At 31.9% G+C, this 14,829-nt stretch overlaps 1 protein-coding gene across 1 annotated transcript in view; it reads left to right on the top strand.

The window, feature by feature from the left end:
• The window catches only part of LOC107133685, a 57,568-nt gene extending 43,146 nt beyond the window's left edge, over positions 1–14,422 (top strand). The window contains exons 8-12 of the mRNA XM_048797685.1: positions 3,280–3,308; positions 3,395–3,476; positions 5,714–5,894; positions 6,744–6,858; positions 14,339–14,422. Of these exons, the coding sequence (XP_048653642.1) occupies positions 3,280–3,308; positions 3,395–3,476; positions 5,714–5,894; positions 6,744–6,858; positions 14,339–14,356 (425 nt within the window). The 3' untranslated portion in view covers positions 14,357–14,422. The remainder of the gene's footprint in view (positions 1–3,279; positions 3,309–3,394; positions 3,477–5,713; positions 5,895–6,743; positions 6,859–14,338) is intronic.
• Positions 14,423–14,829: the final 407 nt, after the last annotated feature.

Genomic DNA, 14,829 nt, shown 5'->3' with positions numbered 1-14,829 from the left:
TTTATATATATATATATATATATATATATATATATATATATAAAAGAATCACCGATAGACAGGAGAGGGTGGAAAATTCCAAAAGAAAGAAAAATGCAGAATGGAAGCATGGAAAATCAAAACAGGTAAGTCTTATTGTACAACTTCTCTAGAAAGCATACAGTGAAACATCAGAAAGGATAGCAAACTATTCACACATGATATATATAGTTTTTCCACAGTGTGTCAGGAGGATTTGCCACAACATTGGATGTTGATGCTTGCACCCATGTTTCAAAATATTTCTGTAAATTCATGAAGAAAATATATTAAAAAGAGTTTATATCATATATGTCTCTAAAATTATGTGTCCCACATTGGAGTCATTATAGTGGTTAGTTGGAATATGAGGCTGATTTTCTATCCCTCCTAAATTTAAAAAGAGCTTAAAGGGGCAGGGCTAGAACTGAGAAGCCTGAGAGAATGAAGATATGGTTTTTGCTTGAACCCAGGAGATCAGTACCAATCTGTGACACAGGAGAAACTCATTGACAAGAGAAAGTCAACTCTACTATGACACCATGTTTATGGACTAATTCCAAGAACTTGTGTTTTGTTTTATGCTATACTTTTGTTTGTTCCCTTCACCACTGATGTGGTCAGTTTATATCATGAAAGTATGCAATGTATGATCATATGTAATTTATTTTACTCCTTTCCTGTAAAATGAATCCATTATTGCTGGAGAACCTTCTTTCCAGAAATTTTGACTAAAAGTTATAAATCAAAAATGTACTTCCACATACCAAAGTAGCACTTGCCCATATTTCTATGACATGGTTTGTTTGTTTATGTTATTCTCAGTGGGCACTAATGAGATCCTTTTGCATGCTAAGCATTTGATCTCCCAGTGATCCTTTCCCACAGACCTCTCTGTTTCTCTGGTGTGTTTTGTGTATCCAAGCTTCAGAAAACTGCCCATATTCTTCTTAAAGAATTTTCCTCAACATAGAAAGATAGTGCCATGAAGAAACTACATGATAAAGGAAAGCAACATTCACAGTAGCTGCACTTACTACACACGTTATTTGAATCCTTGAGTTATAGTCAGGAGCAGAATCACACATTCCTGTGGCCCAGCTTCTTTCTTTGTTTCTGTAATTAGTCTTCATTCTACACAGTTCACTGAAATTGTTCTATCCTCTGTATTTCCAGAAACATTCCCTCCATTCATGCTGGCATCAACTTCCAGTGCACTGTGGCCTTCTCATTATGTATCTCCATTTGTGCACAGGTCCTTCATATTAACCTGCTAGAGCACTGAGGATGGTCCTGTTATTTATGCATATACTGCACATATGGCTATCAGCCCTCTTTAGATCATGGATATCCAAGCACCTTAACTTTCCTAGGAATCTTTCATAATACAAATTTTTCCTCACTGTGTATATTGATCCCTCTCTCTGCTTGCAATGTCCTCTGATTCTTCTCTTACGAATCACTATATCTCTATAAAAACATGTTCTATTCATTCATTCATTCATTCATGTTCCCTTTTAAACCCTGTTTCTCTATGTACAGCATTTCATGCTCAGAATTTCTAGCCTCTGGCACATAACCTCACTTTTGAAGTCTCCATTATTTCCATCTCTAGAAAATAAATCATCCCTGGCACCTGTTTTCTTCTCAACATCTTACCACAAACTCAATTGTGGGTGGAATAAACAAAGCTGTTGATTACAATGTGATGCAAAAGTGGCCTCTTTAAGTCCAGGAACTGATGGAGTAGACAGAAAAAGGAATAATTTATAAGTCACATGCTTATTACCTAGTTTGGAAGCTATAAAATGTATGAGGTAGCCCCAGTGAAAGAAAAAACAGTTTATGTCATGAATATCAGGCATAATTATGGAAATTTCTCAAGACAACGTGATGGAATAATACATGGAAAGTAAATAAGAATGGAAATAATCAAATCTCCAGCTCTAGAGGTTTCTTGGTTAAAGCTTAGTGGGAGGCAATATTAGAGTGAAACCAAAGAATTACCTAGGTAATTTTGGATAAAACAATGAGAATACTGGGATAATGCAATTCATCTCTTTTCAGTGTATCAACCTCAAATTAAACTTCTCTTCTCCACTCCTACCAGCTTCCATGATGTATGTGGCATCCATTTGAGTCATTCATATGAGAATTTTAGCATTCCTGAAACATTGTTTGTTTTCAAGACAGCTATTTACTTAATTATTATTATTATCATTATTTTTACCATTTTTATTTTACTGTTGATTTGGAATGAAACTTGAGCATGCCATTAATTCATTTTATTACTGAGCAAATTTCTCATTGATAGATACCTAATTTTTTGATCAGCCAACCCCTTTTTTAAACAACTTGATAATCTATCAAGATATACCACATCAGATTCATTTTTAACTCAGAGTTTTCATGAAGTTTATTCCTTGACTAACAGAACTGTTCATCTTAGTTATATTCCAATGACTAAAATACAAAGGTTTATTAATGTCTGATAATTCTGGCAGTTTTTAGATCTCTTTTATTGGATTGCCATATCTCAATTCTTTTTGCCTTATCCTACATTTTTTTCTTTGCGGGGCATGTATCTTTGTGCAAGAATGGAAAAAGAATAATGACATTGGTTAAATCAGAGGCTACAGGGGAAAAAAATCACTAGTGCTCCACATGGGTATGAAAAACAAGAACATGTGTATTAGCTGCTCTTCTAAAAGCATATGTCTGAGCTAATTAGTTCAAAAAACCCTCTGAGGAGAAATTAAGTAAACCTTCTCCTAGAACCCATCACAAATTTAGACTTACTAAATTGTAGGGCAAATAAAGAGAGGTTTTGTACTTGTAATTCTGATCAGTTTTGTGGAAGATATGTGTAGCTGTGTTTTTCCTTCAGCTTTCATGTTGAAATTTTCAGATCCTTCTATTTTCCTCTGAATACAGATCACTGTGCTCACCAGCATTCTGTATCTTTTCATTGGTACATATACCCTTTGATTATGTATTTATGGTCATGGCAAATATGACCTCAAAATTGGAACATCAATTGCAAGTTTTACAAAAGCTATATTCCCAATTTTGATTTAGCATATTTTAGACATGTGGCTATATTCAAAAAAAGTCCCAAACAAGCAGACACACCAAAGTTAAAATCATGTTTATGATACATAACCATTGGGACTTGGGTTCATATTCATTGTGTAAGATTATGAGGGTAGTTCTCTTTATATTCAGGGGGTTTTTTGAGAATATATTTTCTTTCCTTTTCAGTATCTCAGAACACACATGCTTCCAGCAAGGTAATTGATCTTCTATGATTATTTCATTGTATTAACTGGGTACTGGATTAAATACACACTATTTATATGATGTCTTTGTCTCTAAGCACATGAAGCCTGCCATCATAATCAAAGATTCTCTTCTATATAAGTCAAAACAGAAGCAAGAAAGAAGGACACTCAAATCAGGTAAATTTTGCAGTACAATTTTTCTGTAAAGCTACCTGGAAACCATTGGAAATGCTGGCAAATTCCCTGTTCCTATTTTTTTCTGAAATTTAATGAGAGGATTTATCCTCAAAAATATCAATCTCAATATTGGTATTCAAGTTTTCTTAAATGATATATTCCTGCATATGAAAAAGATTTTTAAAATTTGAACCGTTTCTCAAATTTTACTATGTCTCAATTCCTTAATGTAATCCCTTCACCATTTATGGATTCTCAAAGGTAAATTATCAGAATGTAATCTTTTTAAAATAATATAGTTTTAAAATTCTTATGGCAAAGATAGGCAGTGGGGCAAAACTATATTCCCATCTTCCTAAAAGATTGAGGCACAAATTTACTTGAGCCAGGAGGGTGGGGTTCAGTTTAGGAAATATAAGAGAGACATATCTTTAAATAATTTATTAGTTTATTTCCAGTGCATGATCCAAACTATTGAGTAATTGCAATGAACATATGTTGTACTTTAGGTAACAGTTTTTGTTGTTGTTGTTGTTGTTTTGTTTTGTTTTCCATGGAGGGAATAATTGAAACAAGGCCTTTTAATATGCTGAGCAGTTGCTCTACAATTGAGACTGGCTGCCAGCCTTCTCTTTAAAGTTGATGATCCTGTAAAATCTTTTTATTTGAATAGTTCAGAAAAAATACACAAATTCTTTCACTTGAAATAGGAAGATGTTAATTTTTTTAAAAAATCACATGATAAAGACAAACAACTTAAAGAGTTCAGGTGCTTAATTTTACATCTTCTTTGACACCTTTTGTTTTTGTTTTGGACAGAGTCTCATTTCACAGAGACTCAGAATTTTTCTTTTACTCATTAAATTTAATAACACTTTATTCTTTACTGAGTTAGTGAAAATATTGTATCCCAAATGCTCAGAAACATTCCCTTAGTTCAGGCCTGTGTCATCTTTATTTTGCACTGATGCCTTCTAACTATTGTTCTCCATTCATCCTTATGCACCTCATCTTCACCTGCCCACATTCTGGGTGATCTACTTCCAATGCAAATATGACATGAATCATTCTTTAGAACAAGAATGTCAAAACATTTTACATTTACATATAAATCTTTCATAATATGATTTTTGCCTAATTATCTTTATCTCTTTCCTCCCTCTACCCTTTCCTCTGGTATTACTCTTCATGGATATCTACATATTTAGACAAATACAGATCCCATGTAATAGTCATCAGTTGCTACTGATGCTACTGCTTATCAAGTTGCTACTGCTTATCAAGCTCTTATCCTTTCCCTTAAGCTGGCTGATAATATCAGTTTTTATATCCCTGCTCAGGCATTATTGCTAGACATTATCTCTGATACCATTTATCTACATTAGCACTTACCAGAAACTCAAAAATAAATAATGAGTCAAATAAATAGACACTATTTTCACAGAGATGACTGGAAAGATTATCTCCTCTTCACAAGCAAAAGGGACTGTCAACTAAATAAACAATTTACTGTTTAAGTTAAAAGGATATAGTGGAAAAAATTGATAAAGTACTAATGTTGGCTTGAGTAAAGAAACAATTTTATTGCAATAAGTAGAGTCCAAATCAACTGTAAGTGCATGAAGCACACTGAGTCTTTAGAGTAGCAAATAATATTGTCACAATTTCAGATAAAACATTTCAGAAAAGGAACAGGGTGGTCACAGATAAAAGTGTAAAAATTATCACTCACTTTGGAAGCCATTAATGATGAACAGGAGTTGCATAAAATTTATTTTTATGAGGTAAAAAATAGTGAACAATGTGAATTTCTGATTTTTATCTATTTTAAAATTTTGTTTCTAAGAATTGGTACATTTATACTGAGTAGGTGGATTTGTGGATGAATCTTTGAGATATTTATTTGCATTCAACCTGGTGACATTCACTTTCTCCACAAAGAAATATTTGTCAAGCAAAAGATTCTGTTTGGATAGTCAGAAATACTTCCTAAAGAAGACAAGATTTATTGGGCACAGTGGAGCACATCCACTAGACTTTAAGCTAAACAACAAAAGAGGTTTTATCCCATAGAACATAGTACACACATGTTTTAGGTACTCTACATTTGTATAGTGTATGAATACTGCATGTGAAAATATACAGTCATTCACTTATGAAAATTACTCACATATTATTTCTATTTTGTTTTCTTCCTGATACAAATTCTGTTATCCAATTAAAACATTTGAATGAAGGTTCTTCACATCACATAATAAAACATGAAAAAAGTTACTGCTCACAGTGTTTACTACAAAAAAATGCAAAACTGAAAAATGACCTCTATGAACTTGAAAAGAAATATACTGAAGTAAAAAGAGTAACATCAGAGCTTAAAAAGGAAAATGTAGCATGGAAACAAGAACTTCAAATTTTGAGGTATGGTACGCTAGTTTCTTAGGTCCTTGTTAAGTTGCTGAAGTTGGCATTGATCTTCAGATACTCCTGCCCTAGTTACTGAGATTAAAGGCATGTACCACCACACCTGAATAGGAATCTATTTATATAACAAATAGAAATTTCGGTGGTTTTATATCTATATTTTTGCCTTTTGGAGTACAATCAATGTTTCAAGGAATGAAATTTAGAAAACCAGTTTTCTCTATTTGTTTAATTTACTCTGAATACATTTTCAATGTAGAATTATTTAATTAGAGGTACTTTTTAAAAAGGTATTTGATAGATTTCTAAATTCCTCTCAAGAAAGTTTATGTTATTTATAATTCTCCCAAAGGTAATAAAATGGGCATTTTTCACTGTCCAGAAACATTTTAAAACATTTATAGTTTTTCTTCTGCTATATAGGATCAAACCCAGGGGTTAGTTCAACTAAGTAGATATGCTAGTACTGAGCTAGACCCTCAGCTACAGTTTTAATATTAACATTCATTTAAAAATGAAATGGAAAGTGATTACTGATTATTTTATTCAAATTAACTCTGGTTTATAAGTAAAATTTCTTCTTATTTCTTTGTTGAAAAGACCCATACTCTTAATTATTGGATTAAATATTAGATTCAGTCTTGTTCCAAAGGGGATTTTGACTTTTTTACAAAATACATAATGATTAACAAGGTAAGTGCTACCATAAGAGAAACATAAAAGGTAGAATAAAGTTATTTTTTTCTCAGGAAAAATCAGTTTTAAGATAAATATATTTTACTGCAGATGTGCCTTTAAAAAGGAAGAGAATACAAGAAATGACTCTCTGTTTTTGGAACCAAATAGGGACCAGTTAAATGAAATAACAAATGAAGATAATAAAGAAATTAAAAAGAAACCTGAAACATCTGTCAGAAAATTTGATACAGAATTAAATATTACAGCAGATGAATTTAATCAGGTAAATGAGCTTTCAGAACATTTTAAATTTTTTATTTTATTTCAACAAACTTATTTATACTATCCCTTTAACATACTATATCCAGCCATGTTTCACTTCATGAAGGGTATATGATCTGAGAAATATGCTGTTTGGCAATTGTACCAACATACAATCATCATAAGTGTGTACTTGCACAAACTTCAGACATCTACCACAATGCAGAATAAATAATGTTCCAGGATCTCCATTGTACATGCAGTGTATATTCTCACAAAGCATTGATATGTGGAGTGTGACACTATTATTTTGGTTTAAAACAAAATTTTATCTCACCCTAAAATTAATTGATGACATTTGTTGCAAGATTAATTATTGCAAATCTTGGTATCTAGTAGATGCTCCATATTTGTTTCCTGAGTGAAAGAGTTGAGTTTAATCACTGACATGATTATCAATTTTACTGCAGATGTGCCTTAAAAAAGGAGGGGCTTTGGCTATAGCTCAGTGTCAGAGCACTTGCCTATCATGTGTGAGGCACTGGGTTCAATCCTCAGCACAACAAAAAAATAAACAGAAAAAATAAAGGCATTATTTCCATCTACAACTACAAAAAAAAAGTTGTTTTTTTTTTAAAAAAAGAGGAGAATAGAAGAAATGATTCTCTGTTTTTTGAACAAAATAAGGACAAATTAAAAGAAAAAGTAAATTAAGATAATAAAGAGATTTTTAAAATGTTAAGGTATAGAGTAAATAGATTTGAAACTAGTTAAATATTTTGTTTAAAATTTTTTTTCACAATTGCATTTATACCTGTATTTAATAAATATCTTTACTCTTTGAGGATTTTTTTTCTGTCATTTATGCAGTTTAAATTTGAGTAATTCATGTGTGATAAAGATTTATGTGCTTTAATAATCTACTTCTTTTGAATGGTTATTTATTTTGAAGATACCACTGTTAATTAAGCTTTTAGACTTTCTACTCCCTACTGAGATAAGGACAAAACCTACTGAAAAATCTCTAGGTCTCATCAGAACAAAATGACACCTATAGGTAACTTTCTTTAGAATAGTTTGCCCAAATTTACAAGATGGGATTCCAGCAAAACATCTTTGCAAACAAAAAGTGATAAATATGGCCAAAACTGAAATCAATTGTTTTCCTCTGTTGTTTTCAAGGGTGTGTGTCTGTGTGTGTGTGTGTGTGTGTGTGTGTGTGTGTGAATAGTAACTGTATCCATCATGAAAAACATAAATGTATAACCATAAGGTGCATATTTAGGGAGTGAGGGTGTGGGCATTTTTGTCCCACTGGATTAAGTAATGTTATTATTCAATTCCATTTGTCTGCAGCACTCCAGTGGTGGTTTTCACAGTGTCCTATTTCAGATAAAAGACTTTTAATATTTTTCACAGGATTTGATGATTTTTCTAGGATCTCAGAACCTCGATTCTAACAATAGATCTTCTGGTTTGGGGAAGTGATTTTTCTCCCTTGGTGTGTTAATGTGAAGATGTGCTTTGTACTATACCACTTTTAAGTAAGAAGGAAAAATGTGGCTAGCAGAGATCCTGGTTTTTGGATATCATTTCCTCACTTTTGACAAGAGAAATACTTTGCATCAAGTACTCTCCTATTTTATATAGAACACTTTGGTAAATAATGATATACCATGATATGTACACTGGTATAAGAATAAACTGTGTCAGTTTATTTTCTCTATTTCACACTTACTATGTTTCAAACTTCACTAAGGAGAAACAAATAATACAGAGCAGCAACTTAGAAATTGTTTTTGCCATTAGTATCTTGCAACACAAGCCTTCTCTGATGTTTATACATTCACAGAACAGAATGGTGGGTGAGCACTAGAAGCAGAGGTGGAAGGCTTGGGGCTGGGATTGTGGCTCAGAAATAGAGTGCTCACCTAGCACAGGTGAGACCCTAGGTTTGCTCCTCAGCACCACATAAGTAAACAAATAGATAGATAAAGGTATTAAAAAATCTCACTACTTGCCTATATTTTTGGCCCCACCCTGATTTCCAGAACTGTGTTCACTGATAAACATATATATTTTAAGTGCTGACCCTAGTTCTGTCATTTATTAATGTGTGCAAATCTCATATCATAACTGGTATCCTGATCTTCCTTCCAAACAGGTTTCACAGTTGGAAATGACAAACAGAGACATAGAAAATGAGATTGGTCAGAAAAGTGATACTCTCAGAGTAAGGACTTTGGTTTCAGAACAAGAAAAAAGACATACATATGAAAATGAACAATGGGAAATGAATGAACACATCAGAAAGCAGGAATCTATTAGAGAGATGAGAATATGTAGAATCCAAAGGGAAATTACACAGCTTCAACAGGAATTTCATGACCTTAAAAAAAAAGCTGAAAAGCAAATTGATACATTCACTCATAAGGAAAACCAATTATATGACATTATAAGACGATTGCAAGCTCAGAATGAAAGATACCGTCTCTTTCTGGAAAGCAGAAATATGACGTTAATCCATGAAAATAGTCTTTTACAAAATGATAGCATTATGAAAAGAGAAAGCAGAAAATGAAGTAAGTATCAAGCAAGTAAACTATTTGAATTGTCTTTGAAGGAGCACTCAAAGTGATATTTGTGTATGGCTAAATGTTGCATCTTGGTGAATGTAAAAATTCAAATATTATAAACACATATTCTGTCTCAACACAGAAACATAATTGATTTCCGGCAAATACAACTTAGACCTCATTGAAGTGATAAGTCTTCCAATTTTCCTGATCTGATTGTTATACAGTGTGTGCCAATTTTGAAATAACACTCTACCTCATATATGTGTACACTTATAAGCCAATTAAACACAGAAGACTTAGAGTTACATAGAACTGATTTTAAAATTTAAGAAAGAAAAAAATATTGAAAACCTTGGACCTAATAGATGCTTCATTTTGAGTAAAGAATTGTAAAGTTTTAAGAGGTTGAATTATAGATTTTTAGTAGCTATATATGCTGACATTCATAATATATTCTCAATAATGTTGAAACAATATTTATATTTGTTGCTGATAATTGAAACCCCAAAGCTTGGCACATGGTAATCATATGATCTACCACTGGAATACACACCATCCCCATGTCTTCCGATTGCCATACTTTAAGACCATGAGGAAATAGATAAATGGAAATGCTTATACCTAATTGCAATTAACATTTCATTACAGATTTCCCAGCCTAACTGAAATGCAGATGCTGTATTTCATGATATATTTCCTTCACTAAATGTTACATATTTCTAGTTGGTAGATTTAATTGTATTCATGTCAAATTGATTTAAATAAAAAAATAGCTGTTTAGATTTCATTTATCTTCATGACCTCTCAACTATTTAAAAGCATCTAATTCTCATGATCATAAATTGAGACAAATGTGATCAATTGCAGCAAAACTATGGTTGATTAAATCTGTAATTTATTGATTATGTCCATGATATCTTGCTCAGACTATTCTTCAAATCTCAATTGCTATCATGAAAAGAATATAGACTCATCCAGTACAAAGATAGTTGTACTCATCTATGATTCATTAATTTGAAACTGAATCTCCATTTCTAGACTATGAGGATGGCAGGATTCAGGTACAGCAGGAAAAGTATGAGGACAAATGAGATTTTTTTTTAAATGCATGTCATTTAGGAAAAAATTGAAATACTAAATAATTGTCTTGTGTAATCCTTAAAGAATCAAAAAGAGCCTACAGAAGGGTAATATAATACTAACAGACTCCTGATGGAGAAACAGCAGAGCCAAATGGCATATTGTCCTCTGTGAACAAGTTCTGTTCCAATGCACCCTTGGATTACATATAATTGGTTACCTCACAAAAAATTTATTCAAAGAGAAAATGTAGTGAATCCCACCAAAACTGTATAGCTTCATGTCAAAGCATTGAGAAGTAACTGCTGAGATTAGTTACATTATATTTCTCTTTGGGGTTTTAGATTTGATTTCTGGTAATCTTGTTCTGGCTTTGGTGAAATACTGAGTTGTTAAGTTATGAATGTTAAGTAAAGGTCATGTTAACCTATATTAAAAAAACAAAAATATCTTACATATTTTTTTAAAAAATCACTGGAGGTCTCATTTTCAAGAGACAGTTACTTCTTAACTGTATTCTTAACTGTATTTAACTGAACTTATAATTTGAACTTTCCTTAAATTAATTTTTAAAATAAATATCACTGTCCATAATTGAAAAGAAATATTGAAGTGATTGACATCGCTTCTGTGTGATTTTAGTGTGTCTGTGCTTTTAACACTTTCATTTATCCAGCACCACCCCCAAGGTTTCCACTCAGGCAAAAGTGCATGATTGATACTCAAAAATTTCACCAATATGGATGTTTATAATGTAAATGATTATTAAATAATTTTATAAATTAAATAAGCTTGTAACACTAAAATTATTTGATTTCTGCTTTTGCTAAATTGTTTTGACAGTTTTTTTAATAAAAATATATCCTTAGTTGTTTTTACTTACATAATCTTTATCATAGTTCTTGTAAAATATGTTTATTGCTTCACTGTTACTGCTATTATAATATATTTAAACTAGTTTAATTAAGCATTTATTTAAATTTGTAAAACAAGGAGCCCACAGTTTCATACAGAATTGTCACTGTGAATGAGTATCAGGGCTTCAGATTTTCCATCCCTCTTTATGAATACAATAATCATGTACTAAGGTACTATGGCAAGCACTGGGATGACAAGATGGAGATGATAAAGGCCATTCCTCAACAATCATATACTGGTAATTTTCATACAGATTAATGGGCAGTATAGCAGTGCTATACTAAGACCATTTTTATGTATCTATGAATTTTGATGACTGGAAGCAGTCTAAGGTGGCAGTGATATCAAGAGTCTTTGAAAAGCAACCACTATAAAACAGAGTCAATTATACTCTTTCTATCATCTTATGTACATTGAGCACTGATCCCATCTTCCTGGAGTTATAACAGGAACCTTGCAGTCCCACCATGTTATGTCCTAATACTTTTTGCAAGATTTAAATATTATTCCAAAAATGATGAGCTCTATTTGAGAGTTAATAAGAAAAACAATGTTCAACTATGTTGGACCCATTTTAAGATATTTCTATAATGTTTGACCATTTTTTATTAGGGGGACTCTTACAACACTGAGATATCTGTTAGAAAATCATATAAATAAAAGATAGCATCTTGTTTTCATTATGAGTCATTGTTGTTAAAATATCAATTTTATCACACCTTGTTTTAGAGCTTCAATGGTATTTTGATGATCTTAACTCCTGTGTTAAAAAGAGGCCTCACTTTTTCTTTGGCTTTGAGTTTAAAAAAAATATATAGGAATCAAAAAGAGCCTAGAGGAGGGTAATACTAGCAGACTCCTGATAAAGAAACAGCCCATCTAAGTTATATAAGACACCATTGCAGTAGAATACTTGAAAGGGAACATTGAATACATAAATTAAAAGTCAAAGGTAGATGATATGTATTTTTTAACTGTTTCTTAGATTATATGCATACTTTTTCTGGAAAAATTGGGAGAAATGGTCCTGAATTGCTTCAGAGTCATAAAATTGGATGACTGTGTACAAAAAGAGAATAAAAGTTAAATATTTCTGTGATTTATTAAGCACAATGCAAATACAAGATATCCTCATTAGTTCTTACCAGAAAAATCATGTAATTGTTTTACAAGACAATCATGAATGAGTGTGTAAATGCAGATACAATGCAAAGGAAGATTTTGGGGGGATCAACTATTTTTTGTAGAGAAAGTTATGTTTGTTATTTACTTCCTTATAGGCTAGTTTATTTGAAATTCAATCTAGTAGTCTGTAGATTTCCCTGTGGAGGATTAATTTTTCAAATCATGCTAACCTTAATGAGAGGCTTTACAAAGCACTCCTCTATCAAGATAGAGGCACCTCTCCTTAATCACTGCAGAATGTCTTCAAAGGTGAAGGCAGGAGAGGAAAATGGAACTGGGGAGAAAGAGAGATCAAATTATTTTATGTGCATCTTTTAATAGTTCATAATTAATACCACTTCTGTGTATAGTTATACTACAGTAAGAGTTTTAAAATACTTTAACTTAAAAAAGAAGGATGGCCTCTCAGTGTCACCAGTTGCTGTGTGTGCAGAGGACCAAGCTAGCTTTCAATAAATGCCTCTTTGCGGCTTACATAGATTTTAAAAAAAGAAGGAAGATAAGACTAGAAATCTATCAAAAGAATTTATCTTCACATGTAAAAAAAAATGTAAAGTCATTAAACATCACATCATTATTATCACAAAATAGTACTTATTATGTTCATTAATATACTTTAGACCCTGTTTGTAGAATTAGCAAGATAATTGATTTTATACAAAAAAAAAACCGTACAAACAACAACAACAGAAAAAAAACTAAATGGCCATACTTAACAAATAGTTGGAAGTATTTCCACATATTTTTCATCAAGTACATAAACTATTGAACTACATGTTCCAAAAATGTTGGTCCTACCTTATGAGTAAAAATCAATTAAAATGAAAGAGCTATATATTGTTTCCAAATCTGAGAAATGAACAAATCAAAGTTCTTAGACTTGAAACTGCCTCTTTTTACACTTTTGCCCTACTTTGAAACTGTCAGCCTATACACTGAAAGTATTCTTGAAAAAAGAAAGGCATCACCCATTTTCTGTGGTTTATGGCAGTTAGCCCAGACTCATCTAGCAAAACTTAGTCAAGCATTTTAAACACCCTGCTCATGACTTTGTCATTGGTTTACCTGTTGCTCTCAAGAAAAGTTTGAAATTTCTAAGCAAGAAGTGAAAATACCCAAACCAAAGAGTTTCTTGTCAAGGTGTTCAACCTTATCTCTTCCCACTCACACTACTGTCACTTTGCTCTAGCTTCTAGTCACACAGGACCACTTACAGTTCCACAAATGTTTTTTCTCATATCTCATTGTCTCTATGCATCCTTTCCCTCTCTGTCATAATTTCCCTGTATACTTCAGGTATCAACTCATGTAGCACCTTCATGGAAGGACTTCTAACACTGCCACAAAATTGGAACAGAAATCCCTTCTCTGTGTTCAGTAGTACCTTGTTCTACACATGTCATAGTGCCTGTTAATCTGTATGGAAATTATGATTGTTGAGGAGTGACCTTTATCATCTCCATCTTGTCATCCCAGTGCTTGCCAGAGTACCTTAGTACATGATTGTTATATTCATGAAGAGGGATGGAAAATCTGAAACCCTGATACTCATTCACAGTGACAATTTTGCACAAAACTATGGGCAAACTATTTCATAGTAACTTTGTATTGTGGTCGTACAAATGTAAAAAAAATTCATTTTATGAAAAATGATAATTTTTCAACTTTTTGTTTACTGATTGATGCTTATGAAACCTTTGAGATAAAAAATATAATTATTTTTCTCTCCATTTGCTACAGAATTTGAATCTAGACTAATGGGAGTTTCTTCCATAAGATTTACTAAAAAGCCAAGACAAGATCTATTTGTGGAAGCATCAAAAGGATACCAACGATATTTTTAAAGAAAAATAGATATGAAAGATAGTATTGCATATTTCAAACTATCGCCATATTATTTTAAAAACTTTATTGAAGAAAATATGTTTGTATTATTCATGTGTAAAATTCTCAAAATATGAGACTATTTCTTTGCATCTATAACAAAATTTGAAGTGCAAGTGCATACCAGTTTTTATTGAGTTCTATGTATCCAAACTATGTAAATTGTTGCATTTAAACATTACCCAATGTGGTCAATATTACTACCTTGGTAGAACTAAACATCACATGTTTTAATGTATTGCAATTATAGTGCCATCAAACTTATATTCCTTACAAACAAGAAAAAAAACTTATATAAATTTTTATGATTTTAGTATAAAGCACTAACTTATAATTCTTTCATGATG

Source organism: Marmota marmota, unplaced genomic scaffold (assembly GCF_001458135.2).
Source record: "Marmota marmota marmota unplaced genomic scaffold, marMar, whole genome shotgun sequence".
NCBI classification, from domain to species: Eukaryota; Metazoa; Chordata; class Mammalia; order Rodentia; family Sciuridae; genus Marmota; species Marmota marmota.
Note: the sequence above shows the minus strand (reverse complement) of the source record. Positions and strands in the feature narration are given on the sequence as shown.